Source organism: Bos javanicus, chromosome 7, assembly GCF_032452875.1.
Source record: "Bos javanicus breed banteng chromosome 7, ARS-OSU_banteng_1.0, whole genome shotgun sequence".
NCBI lineage: Eukaryota > Metazoa > Chordata > Mammalia > Artiodactyla > Bovidae > Bos > Bos javanicus.
This window is the reverse complement of record NC_083874.1, coordinates 39,459,233-39,480,843: the sequence shown is the minus strand read 5'-3', so window position 1 is coordinate 39,480,843 and position 21,611 is coordinate 39,459,233. Positions and strand designations below refer to the sequence as shown.

Below are 21,611 nucleotides of genomic sequence, written 5' to 3'. Positions count from 1 at the left end.
AAAGTGAAAGTGAAGTCGCTCAGTCGTGTCCGACTCCCAGCGACCCCATGGACTGCAGCCTACCAGGCTCCTCAGCCCATGGGATTTTCCAGGCAAGAGTACTGGAGTGGGGTGCTCTATGCTAAATACATCCCCTATCTGGTGTTTACAACACCCTTCCCCTTGTAGTTACATATCAGAAATAAGGCCTCAAAGCTACCAAATGGCCACACTCAATTACTCGGTTACTGACGCCAGTTTATGACTGTCTTTGAAACAATGCAAGAGGAAGAAATCAAGATCCTATCACCTTTATTCCCCATCACAGACTCCCTACTGCAAGCTCTTGCCTTATATAAGCCCTTAGACTCCTAATGAAGGCAGGGATAGGGAGCCACAGTTCTTGAGGCAAGAGCCTACTGTGTTCCCTTCTCTGCCAGCTGAGAATTAAAACCACCTTTCTGTTTCCTCCAAACTTTGTCTCCATATTTTTTCATTCAGCTTCAGTAGGCAGAGAAGGTCAAGATTTTGGCCAGCAACAATTTCTGAAGAAGGAATTTGGAAAATCCTTAAGCTAACTGACAAAATTCAAAAGAGATAGAGTCTTAGAGCTGCTTTTGTTACCTGGACTTTGGGTTCAGCTTTTGTTTCTAGTGTAGAAAAGAGTGAGCATTTTAATTACAGGAGATTTGATGGAAGAAAACAAACCTGACAAATAGTGGGAAGATTTGGCTAGGAGGAGCCCCTGTGTGGAAAATCCACCCAGTACAGTCTTAGAGCCTGGCATGGGGACCCCTACTCTGGACCCAATGCTTTGAGGGCCCTCTTTGGTCCTCATCCAACTGCTCCTGTCTCTACTAGGTGAGAAGCTCTTGGAGTCCATGGTGCTTGTCATCTTGATCCCTGGCTCCTTCTCCCTTAGATTTCATACCTAGGTCCCCTGTACCATGATTCCCTACCCGAATGGCACTGATCTTGCTTCCTGAGTCTGCAAGAGCTATTCCTAGATGTTATCCTCTGAAGTGCAGCGGAGCCAAAAGAGGGAGACATTGAATGAAAGAGTACACTGTTTGCACTGGTGGATGGTGGAGACTGCACCTAGATGTGCAGTCTAGGAATGTGAGTGAACTGGAGAAGTCTCTCATACAGGAGAGTGTGTCTAGGTAGAGACAGCACAAGCTGGAATCAAGACTGCTGGGAGAAATATCAATAACCTCTGATATGCAGATGACACCACTCTTACGGCAGAAAGCAAAGAGGAACTAAAGAGACTCTTGATGAAGGTGAAAGAGGAGAGTGAAAAAGCTGGCTTGAAACTCAACATTCAGAAAACGAAGATCATGGCATCCAGTCCCATCATTTCAAGACAAATAGATGGGGAAAGAATGGCAACAGTAACAGACTTTATTTCTTGGGCCCCAAAATCACTGTGGATGGTGACTATGTTGTTGACTCCAGGCTCACTCTACTCACAGCAACACAGGCCAGTGAATCAAAGAGACGAGGTGTTGAGGCAAGGAAAATGACTTTAATCAGGAAGCTAGCAGACTGAGAAGATGGCAGGTTAGTGCCTCAAAATAACCATCTTATCGGGTCTGGATGCCAGGTTCTTTTATGCCAGAGAGAAAGCAGCAATGAGGAACTAAAGTCAAAAGGCAGAAGAGAGAGGAAGAGGCAGTGGGGAAGTAAAGTGAAAGGGTCTTCAGTCTTCCAAAACATCTCTAAGAGAATGGCCAGCCTTTGGAAGGGGTATATTAATCTCTCCTGTTTCCAGGTGGGCAGGGACAAACTATCTCTCCATGAGCTGAACAAAGGCATTTTACTTTACAGTCAAGCAGAAAAGTAGAGTCCTCCAGACAAGCCACTGAGTATGATTATAGTAACAAGAGCGATGAAAAGCAAGTCAAAGGAACAGTTTGCAACAGAGTCAGAACTGGCTTCCTCCCTGCAACAATTTTAGCCATGAAATTGAAAGACTCTTGCTCCTTGGAAGAAAAGCAATGACAAACCTAGACAGTGTATTAAAAAGCAGAGACATTACTTTGCTGACAAAGGTCCATTTAGTCAAAGCTATGGTTTTTCCAGTAGTCGTGTACAGATGTGAGAGCTGGACCTTTTTTATAGGCTGAGTGTCAAAGAATTGATGCCTTCAAACTGTGGTGCTGGAGAAGACTCTTGAGAGTCCCTTGGACTGCAAGGAGATCAAACCCGTCAATCCTAAAGGAAATCAATCCTGAATATGCATTGGAAGGACTGATGCTGAAGCTGAAGCTCTAATACTTTGCCCATCTGGTGAGAGCTGACTCACTGGAAAAGACCTTGATGCTGGGAAAGACTGAAGGCAGAAGGAGAAGGGGATGACAGAGGATGAGATGGTTGGATGGCATTAGTAACTCAGTAGATAGGTTTGAACAAACTCCAGGAGATGGTGAAGGACAGGGAACACTGGCATGCTTCAATCCATGGGGTGGCAAAGAGTCAGACATGACTGAGTAATTGAACAAGAAAAGAGACACCAGAGTAAACAACAAGAGATGCCAGGCAGGCAGTGGATGGGGTCTTCACATGTTCTCTTCCCAATCTTGGGAACCAGAACCCCTAGGTTTGGAGGAAAAACTGAAGATGTGCAGGGAGGGACTTCTCAAGACCCTTAAGTCTACAAGCTCAGAACTTGGAGACCTGGTCCTGCAACCTGAAGGCATCTGGTATCGTTTGCATTGGGCAGACAGCCAAGCTAGATCTTGGGACCAAGAAGTGTCTGGAGCACTTAGAAACACATTGCTTGAGCTCTCCCAGAGAGCTGAGGCTGATAGAGCTAGAAGTGGCCCAACATTGAAGTCCCCAGGTGTCTGGGAGGGAGGCCCCCTGCAGGGTCCAGCCAATCTGGATAATTTCTCACATAAGCTGAACACTTTAACTCCTCTGCTTTCTTAGACCTGGTTGCTTTATTACATCACCATGCTCGGCCCACACGTTCCCAGTCCAGACCAGAAGGCTCTCTGGGACTGCGCTTCCCAGCCCTCTTAGAGTATCCCATGAGCTCCATGGTCCAGTCCAGCAGTCTTCAGTAGTGAACTGGAGCACCCTAAGTGGCTTCATCACCAGGAGCCCTGAGCTCTGCTTCGCTACCCCAGAGCTCCTACCCTCTACCTCTATGCTGTGTGCCAAGTGGCTTTAGTCATGTCCAGCTCTTTGCAACCTTGTTGACTATACCTTGCCAGGCTCCTCTGTCCATGGGATTCTCCAGGCAAGAGTACTGGAGTGGGTTACCATGCCCTCCTCCAGGGGATCTTCCCCACCCAGGGACAGAACCCAAGTCTCTTATGTCTCCTGCATTGGCAGGCGGGGTTTTTTTTTTTTTTTTTTTTTCCACTAGCGCCAGCTGGGAAGCCCATTTCAGGCTCATGTCATTTGGCTTTCTGAACTTGTATTTGAAGCCTGCTAGGAATGAATCTTCCTGAAAAGCCAGGAATTTAGATTTCCCAATGAAAAGACAAATTCATGATGTCTTTACCCTCAACTGGCTTCTTTTCCCCTTTGGTTGATGGGGATAAGGGAGGGGATGTTGCTGTTTGAAAAACAGTTTTTGTTCCTTTTCTTTTCTATTTTTTTTAACCCTAACTGGGGCAAAGATTGCAATCTTCTGCCAGGAAGATTACAGTCTTCCCAGGAAGGAAGGACAGAGGAATGTGAAGAGTTGAGGTATGCCTTGTCTTGCCTCCTGGGCTTTCTAAGACCAGCAGGGACACTGAGATGCCTTGTTAACCTAGCCAGCCTCAGCCCCTCAGTTCAGTCTCTGTACTCAGAGAGGCTGAGGGTGGAGGGGGTCAGTGGTGCAGAAATACCCTCTGCCTTCCTTCCCTGGCTCCTCTTCTCTCTCTTGTAGTGGGTTAGTGGGTGGGGCAGTGGGCGGGAGGCTGAGAGGCCTAGGGAAGGCAGGGATGAAGAGCAGAGAACTTGACCATCAGTCTGCCAGCTCACCCTGTCCACTGAAAAAATATAAGGGGCCGAAAAGTTGAGAGGTTTATTCAGTGGGAATCCTGAGGACTTCAAGCCCAAGACACAGCAACTCAGGTGACCTGGAGAGAACTGTTTCTCTGTTGGGGGCGGTTGCGGAGGGGAGGGTGGGTATGGTGGGAGGAAAGGAGCCAGGTTATATAGAAGTTTGCAACAAGGGGCAGGTAATCTGAATATTAAAAGATTAATTAAGAAAAACTATAACCAGGAAAGGTTTTGAATTCATCCTGGATTTGCTTCTGTGATTTTATCCCTTATCTTGTTGCTTTTGTTATTATAGGCATACAAAATGGCCTGCCTCAGGGAGATAGCCTGACCCTGCCTACCTGGGGCCTCTGAGGTGACTCTGTGGTAAAGAATCCACCTACCAGCTTTTTCGCAACGGGTTTGCCACCAGGACACAGGTGTTGTAAAAACCACCATTAAACCTAAGAGAAAATGGGAAAGGAAAAGACCCACATCAATATCATTGTCATTGGACAAGTAGATTCAGGGAAGTCTACCACGACTAGCCATCTGATCTACAAATGTGGCTGGATCGACAAGAGAACAATTGAAACATTCGAGAAGGAGGCTGCTGAGTTGGGAAAGGGTTCTTCGAGTATGCCTGGGTCTTGGAGAAACTGTAAGCTGAACATGAGAGTGGTATCACCACTGATACTCCCTGTGGAAATTTGAGACTGGCAAGTACCATGTTACCATCTTTGATGCCCCAGGACACAGAGACTTCATCAAAAACATGATTACAGGCACATCCCAGGCTGACTGTGCTGTCCTGATTGTTGCTGCTGGTGTTGGTGAATTTGAAGCCAGCATCTCCAAGAATGAGCAGACCCGTGAGCATGCCCTTCTGGCTTACACCCTGGGTGTGAAACAACTAATTGTTGGAGTTAATAAAAAGGATTCCACGGAGCCAGAAGAGATACAAAGAAATTGTTAAGGAAGTCAGCACCTACATTAAGAAAATTGGCTACAACTCTGACACAATAACATTTGTGCCAATTTCTGGCTGGAATGGTGATAACATGCTGCAGCCAAGTGCTAACATGCCGTGGTTCAAGGGATGGAAATTTACCTGTAAGGACAGCAATGCCAGTGGAAGCACCCTGCTTGAAGCTCTGGATTGCATCCTGCCACCAACTCACCCAACTGACAAACCCTTGCGTTTGCCCCTCCAGGATGTCTATAAAATTGGTGGTATTGGTACTGTCCCTGTGGGTCGAATGGAGACTGGTGTTCTCAAACCTGGCGTAGTGGTCACCTATGCTCCAGTCAGTGTAACTACTGAAGTGAAGTCTGTAGAAATGCACCATGAAGCACTGAGTGAAGCCCTTCCTGGGGACAGTGTGGGCTTCAATGTCAAGAACGAGTCTGTCAAAGATGTTCGTCGTGACAATGTGGCTGGTGATAGTAAAAAGGACCCACCAATGGAAGCAGCTGGCTTCACAGCTCAGGTGATTGTTTTGAACCATCCAGGCTAAATCAGTGCTGGATATGCACCTGTGCTGGATTGTCACCCAGCTCAGATTGCTTGCAAGTTTGCTGAGCTGAAGGAGAAGATTGATCGTCACTCTGGGAAAAAGCTGGAAGATGGCCCTAAATTCTTGAAATCTGGTATTGCTGCCATTGTTGATATGGTTCCTGGAAAGCCCATGTGTGTCAAGACCTTCTCTAACTATCCTCTCAAGGGCTGTTTTGCTGTGCTTGACATGAGAGATGGTCGCTGTGGGTGTCATCAAAGCAGTGGACAAGAAGGTAGGTGGAGCTGGCAAAGTCACCAAGTCTGTCCAGAAAGCTCAGAAGGTTAAATGAGTATTATCCCCAATACCTGCCACCCCAGTCTTAATCAATGGTGAAAGAACAGTCTTATAACTGTTCGTCTCAATTGGCCATTTAAGTTTAATAGTAAAAGACTGGTTAATTACAACAATGCATCTTCCTTCAGAAGGAAAGGAGAATGTTTTGTGGACCGTATGTTTTGTGTGTGGCAATTTAAGTTAAGTTATTGATTTTTAAAATCAGTACTTTCTAAAGAAAACAACTTGACCAAAAATATGTCACAGAATTTGAGACCCATTAAAAAAAAAGTTTAATGAGAAAAAAGAAAAATCCACCTGCCAATGCAGGAGACACAGGAGATATGGGTTCAGTCCCTGGGTTGGGAAGATCCCCTGGAGAAGGAAATGGCAACCCACTCCAGTATTCTTGCCTGGAAAATCCCATGGACAGAGGAGTCTGGCAGGCTCCAGTCCATGGGGTCTCAAAGAGTCAGACGCAACTGAGCATGCCTGTTCAACTCAGCCCACCAATGAAGGAAGTGAAACTAACACATCCCCCTTCTGAGGCTTGCAGCTGTAGAAGATACTTGCAAGAACTGAATGGTCTTTATTTTGTTTTCTCACCTCCTGTATCTCCGATCCATAAAAGAACCTGGCATCCAGGCCCCAACATGATGGGTTTTTTTGAGCTTAATTTTGAGCCACTAGCCTGCCATCTTCTCAGTCAACCAGTTCCCAGAATAAAGTGCCTTCTTTATCTCAACATCTTGTCCCTTGGATTTATTGGTATATCCTGGGGCAAGCAGAGCAAACTTGGACTCATTAACAAAACCAAATCTCTCGTGTTAAGGAATTTAGCACTCTGATGCTGAAGCTGAAGCTCCAATACTTTGGCTACATGATGCAAAGTGCCGACTTATTAGGAAAGACCCTGATGCTGGGAAAGATTGAGGGCGGGTGGATAAGGGGACGACAGAGGACGAGATGTTTGGATGGCATCACCAATTCAATGGATGTGAGTTTGAGTAAGCTCCGGGAGATGGTGAAGGACAGAGAAGCCTGGCATGCTGCAGTCGCAAAGAGTTGGACACAACTAAACGACTGAACAATGTATAGGAAGATGAAAGTGTCCAGGCTTACTGAAATCATTTCTTTCATATGTATCTCAGCTATCTGGAACCAAAGCCTGCTTTTTGACTGTTCCCATCCTTAATTCCTCATTTACCATAAGGGGTAGTGGATGTGGCAGTTGGCTGCCTCCTGTGCTTTCTCACACCCTACCCCAGGTCCTCAGCCCTGGCTGATGGCTGTCAGATAGCTGGTATTGTTTCACCTGGGCTCAGAAGTTTACATTTGGAAGTCTGGAATCCCTGATGGCTGTGGCATGGCTTGTTTATTGGTATAGCAGAAAATATTTCATTTCACAAAAATATTTCATTTCACAAAAATATTTCATTTCACAACCAGCAGGAGGCGAAAGGTGAGGGGGGACCCCAGGTACATGCCAATGCTTGTATGATCCTGGAAAGCTACCGAGAGAACCAACTCTGGAGTATAGAACCAAGAATAGATTTTAAAACCTTCAGTTTAGTTCAGTTCAGTTCAGTTGCTCAGTCGTGTCTGACCCTGTGACCCCATGGACTGCAGCACACCAGGCTTCTCTGTCCACCATCAATTCCCGGAGCTTGCTCAAACTCATGTCCATCAAGTCAGTGATGCCATCCAACTATCTCATCCTCTGTCAGCCCCTTAACCTCCCACCTTCAATCTTTCCCAGCATCAAGGTCTTTTCAAATGAGTCAGTTCTTTGCATCAGGTGGCCAAAATATTGGACTTTCAGCTTCAGCATCAGTCCTTCCAATGAATATTCAGGACTGATTTCCTTTAGGATGGACTGGTTGGATCTCCAAGGGACTCTCAAGAGTCTTCTCCAACATCACAGTTCAAAAGCATCAATTCTTCGGCGCTCAGCTTTCTTTATAGTCCAACTCTCACATCCATACATGACCACTGGAAAAAACCATAGCTTTGACCAGATGGACTTTTGTCAGTAAAGTAAGGTCTCTGCTTTTTGGTATGCTCTTCTTCCAAGGAGCAAGCATCTTTTAATTTCATGGCTGCAGTCACAATCTGCGGTGATTTTGGAGCCCAAGAAAATAAAGTCTGTCACTGTTACCATTGTTTCCCCATTTATTTTCCATGAAGTAATGGGACCAGGTGCTATGATCTTAGTTTTTTGAATGTTGTCTTATAGACATATGCATAAATCCCATTCCCTAGAGGGTCAGTTGACTTCCCTCCTCAACCAGGAGACAATTTTGCCTCCATTTACACATTGATTTCACTATTTCTTATCTATAAATATGTTTGTTCTTTGTCCTATGAATTGGCTTTGACATCTTTATCATTCTTTTTTTTTTTTTTACTATTATTTGATCACAATTTATTTTAAAGTCATGAAAAGCCAGCAACAGTCAGGCTGGACAAATACTTAATTGTATCCATGTTTCCATGGGGGTGGGGATGCACATCTTTATCATTCTTTGCCTTATTAACAATGAGTTAAATACAATTTTCATATCTATGAAAGTCATGATTTTACCTTTTTCTGAGAATTATCTTTTAATAAGACAACTGCAGTGACATTTGTGGTGGTAAAACAAAACAAAGTATCAAATCAACTGTGAGTCTCAAATGACAGGTGAATGGTTAAGTGGCTCATAAAACTGCCAGTTAATGGAATGAAAACAGTAAAATCTATGTGATCCACTTGAAAGATGTTTTTATGTCTATATCCACTTATGGTAGGATCTCATTTTTATTTTTAAAAAGGAAAAAATTAGTGTGTGCATACCTATATATTTTTCTATGAGTAAATTAAATTTTGGACAGATACACACTACTAATGTTGTTTATCTCATGTTGAGTTGAGTTTGCTTAACATGAAGTTTTGTGATTAATCCAGTTAATATATATAAATATATATTCAAGGTAATATATATTCACATATATAATATGTCATATATATATATATATATATCTTTTGAGTTGACTGTTACAACCAGCATACTTAACTTTTGTAAGTTATAAAACTCCTATTAAGATGTTTTTATCGTATATGGAATCCAGAAAAATGGTACTGATGAAACTATTTGCAGGGCAAGAATAGAGACTCAGACATAGAGAACAGACTTACGGACACAGATAGGGAAAGAGAGTGGGACAAATTGAGAGACTAGCTTTGAAATATATAAATTACCATACGTAAAATAGATAGGTGATGGGAAGTTGCTGTATAACACAGGGAGATCAATCTGGTGTCTGTGACAAACTAGAGGGGTGTGGTGGGGTAGGAGGTGGGAGGGAGGTTTAAGAGGGAAGGAACATATGCATACCTATGGCTGGTTCACGTTGATGTCTGGCAGAGCCCAACACAACATTTTAAAGCAATTATCCTTCAGTTAAAAATAAATAAGTAAATAAAAAGATTTGTTTTATGAAAAAATATCCAGAAGTTTCCTGAGGAACATAAGAAAAGGCTGGAAAAAAATGACCAGAGTCACCTTGTATTTGAATAAGGAAATTTAACATTTTAGAGATATCAATAATCCTTACAATGTTTGATAATTAAGACTCTATGTAACTGATACCAGAATAGAGAAGCTACTTGGTGGAAAAGAATTAGGCATCTACAACTGTCCCATATGAGAACTTAGTATGTGGGGAAATGTTTTTGCAAACCAGTGTTAAACTGTTAAATAAATTATTTTGGGAAAAACCAGTTAGCTGATTGAGGGGAAATTAGATGACTATTTTACTGCACAAACTAAAATAAATTTAAGATGATTCAAGGCATAATATTTTGATCCAGATAAAGAGGAAAATATGGGTGAATCCAGAAAAAAGAAGGGGCGATCTCTCACCTGTGGTTCCTGAAACACTAATAAAAGATGACTAGATCAATACACAATTATACAAATAACTCAGAGAAGCAAGGCAGAAGAGAAAAAAAAGTAAATTGTCAATAAACATGAAACTATCTTCAACTTTCACTAGCAATTGATTAATGAAAACTGAAAAAAGTAACCAGCAAGGAAACGTCACTCTCAGGGAATACATTTTCCAAAATGATCAATGTCAATCATTTTTGATACTGATACTGATATTTTGAGAGGCATGCAAACCAGTATTATCTTTCTGGAAGGCAGTCTGGCCCAAGGGGGTAATTACATGGAAATGGAATTGTCCCTCACAGAGGTTTTGACATTTTTTATGTAATATCAATACATATAAAAAACTGTAAACAAAATCCCTAGAGGCTTGTTTACTCAGAATTCTCCTATGGACCTACCAGTAAGTGAGGTAGGCCTACATTTAAATAAGTTATGAGTAAAATAAGTACCTTATAAGCAATAAGGTATATAAATGACATCACAAACTATACCACACCATGTTTCTGTTGGGAGAGCTCAGACTGAGGTACTTCACCGGGAATGACCTCTTATGAGCCACAAGACTCATGGTTTGCGAATGGAAAAGTTTTCCCTTAATCAAACTGTTCCTTCTCTGAAACTGAGCCTCTCTAAAACTGAGTTCCTTTTTGTGAGTTTGTGATTAATCTCTCTATTCAAAACTGTATTCACTTTTATTCTGACCTCAATCCTGTGTCAAACGAACACTAATCAATCAGAATCAGACAACTAAAATTGCTGCTGTAGGTATTACTATTAACACACAAACTCAGGTTTGTTTCTCCAGAGTAGGATAAGCTCACAGATGCCCCAGGCATGGACCACCTGACTAGAGAATCATAAACTAGAGATATTCTTATTTCCACAACTATGATTAAGAGATGTCACAGAAATGTCACAAAATGATGATTAATCTCAACTTATTTGTTCTTCTCCTTTAAAAACACCCCCAACTCAAAGACCAAGTGGGAGTGGATCTGACTTGCCTCCCATTCCCTTGCTTGGAGCCCTGCGATAAAACCTTACTGTGCTGTAAACATTCACCGTCAGAGTTTGGCTTTCTGTGCCACAGGAGCCTTTGCTCAATAACAAAACCACATGCAGTTGACTTAAAAGTTAGGTTGAAAGTAACATTGAAGATTCTTACAGGCTGAGTATGTGTTTTATCAGTTATTATTTATTTATTGTTTATAGCACATTGGAGCGCTATTCTTATGTTATCAGACGTGCACGGCCTGTTGGAAGTGGGAAAGACTGGACCTAAGGGAACCAAGAAGGAGGATTAATTAGAAAATGTGGGCCAGTAAAAGCAAAGTGTCTGCTGGAATAGAAAGGAGAGGAATAAATTCAGGAGCTATTTTCAGAATGTGTGCTTGCTAAGTCCCTTCAGTCATGTCTGACTCTTTGCAACCCCATGGACTGTAGCCCACCAGGCTCCTCTATCAATGGGCTTCTCCAGGCAAGAATACTGAAGTGGGTTGCCCTTCCCTTCTCCAGGATTTTCAGAATAGAATGAACAAAAGTTAATGACAGATTTGGGTGGTGGTGATGGGGAAGGGATGTATAAGTAGACCTACACATCAAATGCCTGACTGAAATCAGCTAGAAACAACAGGGATAAAGGTTCTCAGCTGTGATCTCAATGAATGAAACCCACAAAGTTCTATACCCTACAACCATTTCCATTCATCAGCAGCAACCATTGCTTCCCTCAATTCCACCCTTCCACCAGTCACCTACACTGGGGTTTTTTCCCTACATCTTCCAGTAGTTTCACCTCCTTAAATTTACTCAGTCACCTCAGTGAGACTTCATCATAATCTCCCATTTCTACATTCCCAATTTCTGTGCTACCCCTCACCATATTTTTACTTCACCCTTAGAAGGAAAGGAAATCACCCAGTTTTCTCTGTTTTGTGAGGGTCACAGACTGGGAAATTACCTTATCAGTACTTGTTTACTTTAGTTCCAGGACTTTGGTGGCTCAAGGCTGAGGGGAAGCATGGGTGGGGGTGGAGGGCAGGCCAGATGACCAGCAGGGGTTGGGTGCAAGTTGGGGTACCAGTCTTCAGACTGGTAGGGTCGAGCAAAGGAACTACCTGTGGAGGGCTGAGATGGAAGAGCATGGTTGTAGGGGTGAGGGAAGCAGGTCACTGGGGGAGGTGGTGTTGGGTACGAGTAGGGACAAGAAGGAGGCTCAGGCAAGAAACCAGAGAAGGTGGCAGGAGACAGGTGGGCCAGTGGCTGGAGCAGTGACCGCTCTTGCTTCCTCTGCTTAGCTCTGCGGTTCTGGAACCAGACCTGAAGAGGGGGAAGAAGAGCCGCATCAGAGCCTCTCTCTCAAATAGGTGGCATTATCATATGCATACTCTCTCCTTGAAGACTGAAGGTACAGGGCATAAAATTCCCCCACATCCCCAGAGGAGGCAAAGCTCTTGCAAAAGGCATAACTGAGCCAGGCCCAGTGACAAAGTAAGACCACACCATTCCTCCAGTCCATGTCTAAATTTGCCCTGCTTCAATTTTAGGTGAGTAATAAATGTCAACTTCCAACAGGAAAGAGATAAACATGACAAAATGACATTTCCCTTCCCCAGAGAATGGGAAACTTCCTCTAGGGTTATTAGAGTTTAAGACTATGGATGAGTTTAATTGTCATAGACCAGATTGGCTTTAGAGTATAGTTTATTCTAAGATTAAGATTCCTAAGATATGGTTTCCCTCGTGGCTCAGATGGTAAAGGATCTGCCTGCATTGCAGAAGACCTGGGTTCAATCTTTGGGTCAAGAAGATCCCCTGGAGAAGGAAATGGCAACCCACTCCAGTATTCTTACCTGGAGAATTCCATGGATGGGCTACAGTCCATGGGATTGCAAAGAGTCAGATACAGCTGAGCAACTAACACACACACACACACACACAAGATATGGTTAGAAATAAGGTGTATCAGGCTGATCAAGTTTCAAGGCCATGGTTAGAGACAAGGTTACATATGCGTAGAAATAGTTAGGACTGAAATTCTGTGGTTCAGATCACTATTAAGGTTGGGGGTCGATACTGGGGGTTGATGTTGGAATTTAAGTTAGATTAGGTTAGTGTCAGGGTTAAACTCAAGTGACATTCCTGGTACAGATGAGGTTACCTTGACTGTTGGATAAGACTCTGTTCTGGTGAAGGTTTGGGTTAGGGTTATAATGCCCTGAGAATTTATGCCCCAGTAGTTCCCAGGCACTGAATCTGCATTTCTTCCTGGGGGGTGGAGGCATGGAATTCTGGGCCATCACCTGGATTCTGGCCTCACTGAGGCCTGTGTCCTGAGCGAGACTTTCTCGTGCCCAAATGTCAGGGTACTGGTTCCTCCCAAAAGCTGACTCCAGCTGTTCCAACTGCGCTGGACTGAAGGTGGTGCGGTGACGGCGCCGGGAGTGTGGCCGACCCCTCTGTACTCCTTGCAGGGAAAGCTTTGGTCTCCCCACTCTTACACCAGAGAGGTTCCGATAGGGCTGAGTGTTCATGTCTGAGGAGAAGAGGGGAGGGAGAGGTTGCTGCCTCAGAGACCCATCCATCCATCCCAGACCACATATGCTGGAATCCCCAGAGTCTACTCGGGCCCAATGTGTTGCTCATACACTCTGCCCCAACCAGAAATTCTTCAGCTTTCAGAACCAGCTGAATCTAGCTCAGCCTTGGCTCCACTTTGCTTCTCAGTCCCCTAACTCAGGCTGCCATCTCCAGATGAGGTCCACACCTCAGATTCATTTGTCCTGGACATTCACGCTCTTTCTCTCTCACTTCTGCACCCATATGCCCACTACCTATTACATTCCCCCAGATGGGTCCCCATGTAAGGCATGCTCCTCAACAGCCTTCCACCTCTCTAAGCATACATACCACCTTCCTGATCTTACCCTATGTACCTTATGTTCACTCTGACACGGTAACAAATTGCCCAGGTCTCTAAGACCCCTATTACTTGCTCCCTGCTCTCATGGCTCATATGCAATTTAAAACTTTATATTGTTCCCATCCTATACCCTTCACTTGGGAAGATGGAACATCCCTCCCTCTTCTGCTCAGATGCACCCTCCCCATGCATGCATTTCATCTTCTCCCCTATCCCAGTCCTGGCCCGGCCACCAGGCTGCAGGAACCTGAGCTCGTGGGAAAGGCTTGCCTCTTCTCCCTCCAGGCTTACTAAGCCCCCACACTAATTAGTCTGAGAGCCAGTCAGGGAAGAGAGAACAGGAGCAAAAGGAAACACCTGGAAGGCACACACAGAAAAAAACACGTCTGGAGTGAAGATCCCATCCCCATGGGGACCCAGGAGGTGTCCCCACCTGGTGCTCAGTGTCCACCTCGGCCCCTTATTTTACTCAGATCCAAAGCTCTGGTCCCTCAAGCTCTCTTCCTCAGAGAAGGCTATGCAGTCGGTGAACTCTGAGGTCAGGAGTGAGGAGACAGATTTCAGCTCTGACTCTGCCCCCTCCTCAGGGCAGGGCCTCAGTGACCCAACTCTGTAAAGCAGACAAGTTGTACCACCCCGTGCCTTCTAAGGTTCCCTTATTTTTAACATTCTAGGATTCTGGTTTTCTATTTCTCTTCTTCATCTTCCTCATGGCAAACAGTTGCCCCATGGTGCCCACACACCGGCTGCTTCCTCAGGAACACCACCCAAAGATTCACTCACCCACTGAGGAGGTCACAGTCTCAGCGGCTGGGTAGCCCTCGGGCCACAGGCTGCTGCAAACTTGCTCCTTCGTTTGCTTACCCTGCTCACTGCTCCCTTCTGTGTCCATGGCTCACAAAAGAGACCAAAGACAGTCCAGTCCTGTGTCCTAAGTCTCTGATTTTGGATCAGTCTTTCTAAGTTTCTGTTCCCCTCTATGCCTGGTATCTTGATTGTTCTCCCTCTATTTATACCTCTCTGAATCTCTCTCCCTAGGTAAATATAAATATAGATATAGATAGATATCTCTGTCTTCCTCCCTCTCTCCTTTTTTCTAACTTTTGTTTCTAATTTTCCATTCTCTCGCTTAAGTATGCTCTCCTTCTGGCTGTCATGCCCTCACTCTTTTTCCTCTGTTTTAGTCTCCATTTTTCTCTCCCTACCCCTTCTTTCTGGGTTGCCGTTCTCTCCCTTTGCTCTCAGCTGCCTACTTTCCCAGCTTGCAATCCCACACTACCTCTATTCTCCCTGAGCCTTGGAGGAGTGACCTCCTCCTCACCCCTGTGGGCCCATCCAATCACTGCCTGGTCACCAGAGCCCCCATCATCAAGGGAGGATCACAAGCCGGATGAGAGAAGGTGCTCTGTTGGAGGGTCCAGGGACTGGGGCCAAGAGCTCATATTCCCAGAAGGCCAAATTCTTTTGTCCTTTTAAATCCCCTCCTGGGAGCAGACAGGGGAAGGAGGAGAAAATGCATTATGCCTGAGACCCCTCCTCAGAACCCCATCATGAGAAGGGAGAGGGGGTACAAATGGGGGCCAGGAGTAGGGCCTGCCTGGTATCTCATTATGCAGGTGATTCCCAAAGACTTCTTTCTAGGAAACTAAAAAGCTAAAACACTCAAGTACATTCTGATCCCTCCTCAGCTCAGTTCAGTCACTCAGTCCTGTCCGATTCTTTGAGACCCCATGAATCGCAGCACGCCAGGCCTCCCTGTCCATCACCAACTCCCGGGGTTCACTCAGACACACATCCATCGAGTCAGTGATGCCATCCAGCCATCTCATCCTCTGTCATCCCCTTCTCCTCCTGCCCCCAATCCCTCGCAGCATCAGAGTCTTTTCCAATGAGTCAACTCTTCGCATGAGGTGGCCAAAGTACTGGAGTTTCAGCTTTAGCATCATTCCTTCCAAAGAAATCTCAGGGCTGATATCCTTCAGAATGGACTGGTTGGATCTCCTTGCAGTCCAAGGGACTCTCAACAGTCTTCTCCAACACCACAGTTCAAAAGCATCAATTCTTTGGCGCTCAGCTTTCTTCACAGGCCAACTCTCACAACCATACATGACCACTGGAAAAACCATAGCCTTGACTAGACAAACCTTTGTTGGCAAAGTAATGTCTCTGCTTTTCAATATGCTGTCTAGGCTGGTCATAACTTTTCTTCCAAGGAGTAAGTGTCTTTTAATTTCATGGCTGCAGTCACCATCTGTAGTGATTTTGGAGGCCAAAAATATAAAGTCTGACACTGTTTCCACTGTTTCCCCATTTATTTCCCATGAAGTGATGGGACCAGACACCATGATCTTAATTTTCTGAATGTTGAGCTTTAAGTCAACTTTTTCACTCTCCACTTTCACCTTCATCAAGAGGCTTTTTAGTTCCTCTTCACTTTCTGTCATAAGGGTGATGTCATCTGCATATCTGAGGTTATTGATATTTCTTCCGGCAATCTTGATTTCAGCTTGTGCTTCCTCCAGCCCAGCGTTTCTCATGATGTACTCTGCATATAAATTAAATAAGTATGGTGACAATATACAGCCTTGACGTACTCCTTTTCCTATTTGGAACCAGTCTGTTGTTCCATGTCCAGTTCTAACTGTTGCTTCCTGACCTGCATACAGATTCCTCAAGAGGCAGGTCAGGTGGTCTGGTATTCCCATCTCTTTCAGAATTTTCCACAGTTTATTGTGATCCACACAGTCAAAGGCTTTGGCATAGTCAATAAAGCAGAAATAGATGTTTTTCTGGAACTCTCTTGCTTTTTCGATGATCCAGTGGATGTTGGCAATTTGGTCTCTGGTTCCTCTGCCTTTTCTAAAACCAGCTTGAACATCTGGAAGTTCACAGTTCATATATTGCAGAAGCTTGGCTTGGAGAATTTTGAGCATTACTTTACAAGTGTGTGAGATGAGTGCAATTTTGTGGTAACTTGAGCATTCTTTGGCATTGCCTTTCTTTGGGATTGGAATGAAAACTGACCTTTTCCAGTCCTGTGGCCACTGCTGAGTTTTCCAAATTTGCTGGCATATTGAGTGCAGCACTATCACAGCATCATCTTTCAGGATTTGAAATAGCTCAACTGGAATTCCATCACCCCCACTAGCTTTGTTGGTAGTGATGCTTCCTAAGGCCCACTTGACTTCACATTCCAGGATGTCTGGCTCTAGGTGAGTGACCACACCATCGTGATTATCTGGGTCATGAAGATCTTTTTTGTACAGTTCTTCTGTGTATTCCTGCCACCTCTTCTTAATATCTTCTGCTTCTGTTAGGTCCACACCATTTCTGTCCTTTATCGAGCCCATCTTTGCGTGAAATGTTTCCTTGGTATCTCTAATTTTCTTGAAGAGATCTCTAGTCTTTCCCATTCTGTTGTTTTCCTCTATTTCTTTGCATTGATTGCTGAGGAAGGCTTTCTTATCTCTTCTTGCTATTCTTTGGAACTCTGCATTCAGATGCTTATATCTTTCCTTTTTTCCTTTGCTTTTCACCTCCTCTTTTCACAGCTATTTGTAAGGCTTCCTCAGACAGCCATTTTTCTTTTTTGCATTTCTTTTCCATGGGGATGATCTTGATCCCTGTCTCTTGTACAATGTCACAAACCTTTGTCCATAGTTCATCAGGCACTCTATCAGATCTAGTCCCTTAAATCTATTTCTCACTTCCACTGTATAATCATAAGGGATTTGATTTAGGTCATACCTGAATGGTCTAGTGGTTTTCCCTACTTTCTTCAATTTCAGTCTGAATTTGGCAATAAGGAGTTCATGATCTGAGCCACAGTCAGCTCCTGGTCTTGTTTTTGCTGACTGTATAGAGCTTCTCCACCTTTGGCTGCAAAGAATATAATCAATCTGATTTCGGTGTTGACCATCTGGTGATGTCCATGTGTAGAGCCTTCTCTTGTGTTGTTGGAAGATGGTGTTTGTTATGACCAATGCATTTTCTTGGCAAAACTCTCTTAGTCTTGGCCGTGCTTCATTCCGTATTCCAAGGCCAAATTTGCCTGTTACTCCAGGTGTTTTTTGACTTCCTACTTTTGCATTCCAGTCTCCTATAATGAAAAGGACATCTTTTTTGGGTATTAGTTCTAAAAGGTCTTGTAGGTCTTCATAGAACCGTTCAACTTCAGCTTCTTCAGCGTTACTGGTTGGGGCATAGACTTGGATTACTGTGATACTGAATGGTTTGTCTTGGAAACGAACAGAGATCACTCTGTTGTTTTTGAGCTTGCATCCAAGTACTGCATTTTGGACTCTTTTGTTGACCATGATGGCTACTCCATTTCTTCTAAGGGATTCCTGCCCTCAGTAGTAGATATAATGGTCATCTGACTTAAATTCACCCATTCCAGTCGATTTGAGTTTGCTGATTCCTAGAATGTCGACATTCACTCTTGCCATCTCTTGTTTGACCATTTCCAATTTGCCTTGATTCATGGACCTGACATTCCAGGTTCCTATGCAATATTGCTCTTTACAGCATCGGACCTTGCTTCTATCACCAGTCACATATACAGCTGGGTATTCTTTTTGCTTTGGCTCCATCCCTTCATTCTTTCTGGAGTTATTTCTCCACTGATCTCCAGTAGCATATTGGGCCCCTACTGACCTGGGGAGTTCCTCTTTCAGTATCCTATCATTTTGCCATTTCATACTGTTCATGGGGTTCTCAAGGCAAGAATACTGAAGTGGTTTGCCATTCCCTTCTCCAGTGGACCACATTCTGTCAGACCTCTCCACCATGACCAGCCCGTCTTGGGTGGCCCCACAGGCGTGGCTTAATTTTGTTGAGTTAGACAAAGCTGTGGTCCCAGTGTGATTAGATTGACTGTTTTCTGTGATTATGGTTTCAGTGTGTCTGCCCTCTGATGCCCTCTTGCAACACCTACCGTCTTACTTGGGTTTCTTTTACCTTGGACGTGGGGTATCTCATCACGGCTGCTCCAGCAAAGCGCAGCCGCTGTTCCTTACCTTGGACGAGGGGTATCTCCTCACCACCACCCTTCCTGACCCTCAACGTGGGATAGCTCCTCTAGGCCCTCCTGTGCCCGCGCAGCCACCGCTCCCATATCTTGATTCTCAGAATACTCTGGACACCCTCTCAGAACAACATAAAGCATAGGATGAGTCTTCTGGCCAAGCATAGTTCTCAAGTATTCTCTGCTTTCCTTTCCCAAATGTCACCTCCTTATTCATCCAGAACCCCGCAGGACTCCCTGAACTTCCAAGGTTGTGCAGAACTTCAGAGTACCCTGACCCTGAAGAGCGTCTGAATTCCAGGTACATCCTGATTCTCCCAGACCCCAAAACTCTGCAGAGGACAGACATTCTGATTCTTCAAGGACACCCTGACACACCGAGCGTCCCTGAGCAGTCAGGACACTCTGACACCTGCAATAGTCTGCTTCTTAAGATTACTTAGCTCCAGGAAGTACATTCTGACGTCCCTAGGACATTCTGACCCTTTAAAGACAACCCAGTATCCTCAGACTCTGGGTTTTCTAGGACACACTGAAACCTAGAACATTTCACCTCTACTAGGAGATAATCCCTGTCACCCGCCATGAAGTTTTGAAATCTCAGTATAGGCTGAATCCATGAGAATACTTTATTAGTCTTGGAACACACTGTACCCATAGAATCCCCAAGGTCATGCTAATCCTCCAAGCATATCCTTTAAAAGTACAATTCAATTCAGAAAGCATGGTAATCTTCTAGGATTCTTAAGATTACAATATGATCCATGGATCAGAATAATAAGCAGCACATGAAAGCTTGTTAGAAATGCAAATTTGGGAACCCCACTTGAGTCCTACTGAATCAGAATCTTCACTGTAACAAGATCCCCAGGAGAACTGACTATACACTTGTCTTCATTAGCTCTGGCTGCCATAACAAAATACCAAAGGATGGGTGGTTAAAACAATAGATTTCCATTTCTCACATTTCCAGAGTCTGAGAAATCCAAGACTAAGGTGCTAGCTGATTCAGGTCCTGAGAGCCCTTTTCCTGGATTGCAGACAGCCACCTTCTGCCTTCACAAGATGGAAAACTCAGCCCTGGTTTCTCTTCTTCTTCTTAAAAAGATACTAATCTCATCTTGTGGTCTCACCCTCATGATCTCTCTCAACCCTAATCATCTCCCATAGGCCCAACTCCAAATATCATTGCACCATATTAGGTTTCGGGTTTTAATATATGAGCTGATTGCTGGGAGAAATATCAATAACCTTAGATATGTGGATGATACCACCATTATGGCAGAAAGTGGAGAAGAACTTAAGGGCCTCTTGATGAAAGTGAAAGAGGAGAGTAAAAATGTTGACTTAAAACTCAACATTCAGAAAGCTAAGATGACGGCATCTGGTCCCATCATATCATGGCAAATAGATGGGGAAACAATGGAAACAGTGAGAGACTTTATTTTGGGGGGCTCCAAAATTACTGCAAATGGTGACTGTAGCCATGAAATTAAAAGATGTTTGCTCCTGGGAAGTAAAGTTATGACCAACATAGACAGCATATTAAAAAGCAGAGACATTACTTTGCCAACAGAGGTCTGTATACTCAAATCTATGGTTTTTCCAGTAGTCATGTATGGAAGTGAGAGTTGGACTATAAAGAAAGCTGAGCACCAAAGAATTGATGCTTTTGAACTATGATGTTGGAGAAGACTCTTGAGAGTCCTTTGGACTGTAAGGAGATCCAACCAGTCCATCCTAAAGGAAATCAGTCCTAAATATTCATTGGAAGGACTGATGCTGAAGCTGAAACTCCAATACTTTGGCCACCTGATGTGAAGAACTGACTCCTTGGAAAATACCCTGATGTTGGAAAAGACCGAAGGCTGGGGGAGAAGGGGACAACAGAGGATGAGACGGTTGGATGGCATTACTGACATAATGAACATGAGTTTGAGTAAAATCCAGGAGTTAGTGATGGACAGAGAGTCCATGTGGTTGCAAAGAGTCAGACACAACTGAGCAATTGAACTGAACTGAACTGAGAGGAGACACAAACATTCAATTCATAACAACATGAGAGTCAAGAAGCAGTGGTCCAAGATGTGAAACTTCTCCCTCAACCCCAGAATATACTATGACCTCCTAGAGAAGCCTGAGCCCCATGGCAAAAAGTCTCTTGTAGCCAACTTGGACCCACAAGCAGACACTGAATTCCCATACTCTTGCTGCCTCAAGAGACCCTAATCTTATAAGGGAACTCAGGTTAGCCATCCAGAGCAGCCTGATGATCCCAGGACACTCAGATGTTACAAAGAAATGCTACTACCCTGTTTCCCAAGGACATTGAAACATTACAGGTTTGACCTAACAACCCAGAATGCTATTATCTCTAAAGAGGCTGGGATGCTGAGAAGAGTTGGTTTTCCGGGGCATCCTGTTTTCTACTTCCAACCCTGACCTTCAAGGAAGACTGATACCCAGGATACTCTCACCATACAAGAGGCAGGATGGTGTGGTGGGGAAGAATACAGGTTCTGGAGCCAGACTGCCCCAAGTTCTAATATAAGCTATACTATTTACTAGCTATGTGATCCCAGGCTAGGCTAATTCCTTATATCTCTGCACCTCAGCTTTATCATCTAGGGATAATAATACAATCAATTCTATGTGAGGTAGTATTATTCAATGAAGTCATGATAAACACTTAATCAGTGAATACTGAACCACTGCTATTAGGAGAAATAGGTTCCTGTGAACCTCTGCTCACACTGTTATTGGTCAACCAATCAATACATAACCTTGTTGTATGTGTGTTTGTGCTTAAAGGTACCTTACTTAATATATATATATATTGTAAATTCATTAACATTGAACTGATAGCCAATAGCACTGTACTTGGTGCCTGAACAAAGATTATTTTCTCCATTAAACACATCATGGCCTTCCTGCAC

General features: G+C 44.1%; 1 protein-coding gene and 1 pseudogene across 2 annotated transcripts; one reads left to right on the top strand and one right to left on the bottom strand.

Moving 5' to 3' along the window:
* The first annotated feature begins 4,419 nt into the window (after positions 1 to 4,419).
* LOC133251114 (elongation factor 1-alpha 1-like) lies at positions 4,420 to 5,926 on the top strand (annotated as a pseudogene).
* A 4,976-nt stretch (positions 5,927 to 10,902) lies between these two features.
* On the bottom strand, positions 10,903 to 14,940 carry PROP1 (PROP paired-like homeobox 1). Of its 2 annotated transcripts, XM_061423152.1 has the most exons (4): positions 14,433 to 14,940; positions 13,030 to 13,262; positions 11,688 to 12,046; positions 10,903 to 11,005 (listed from the first exon to the last, which is right to left on the bottom strand). In XM_061423152.1, the coding sequence occupies exons 1-3, from the start codon at positions 14,539 to 14,541 to the stop codon at positions 11,708 to 11,710; spliced, it is 681 nt and encodes a 226-aa protein (XP_061279136.1). In that variant the 5' UTR covers positions 14,542 to 14,940; the 3' UTR covers positions 10,903 to 11,005; positions 11,688 to 11,707. The 2 variants fall into 2 exon arrangements, with proteins under 2 accessions (XP_061279136.1, XP_061279135.1); XM_061423151.1 differs by having other exon boundaries at positions 10,903 to 12,046.
* Positions 14,941 to 21,611: the final 6,671 nt, after the last annotated feature.

Bases quoted from the DNA above. Each gene is read 5' to 3' on its own strand.
- PROP1 (XM_061423151.1), bottom strand. From the start codon at position 14,541: ATGGACACAGAAGGGAGCAGTGAGCAGGGTAAGCAAACGAAGGAGCAA. The intron at 13,263-14,432 runs GTGAGTGAATCT...TCTTCTCCTCAG, and splicing joins GACTGTGACCTCCTCAGTGG to ACATGAACACTCAGCCCTAT. The intron at 12,047-13,029 runs GTGATGGCCCAG...CCCCCTCTTCAG, and splicing joins TCAGTGAGGCCAGAATCCAG to GTCTGGTTCCAGAACCGCAG.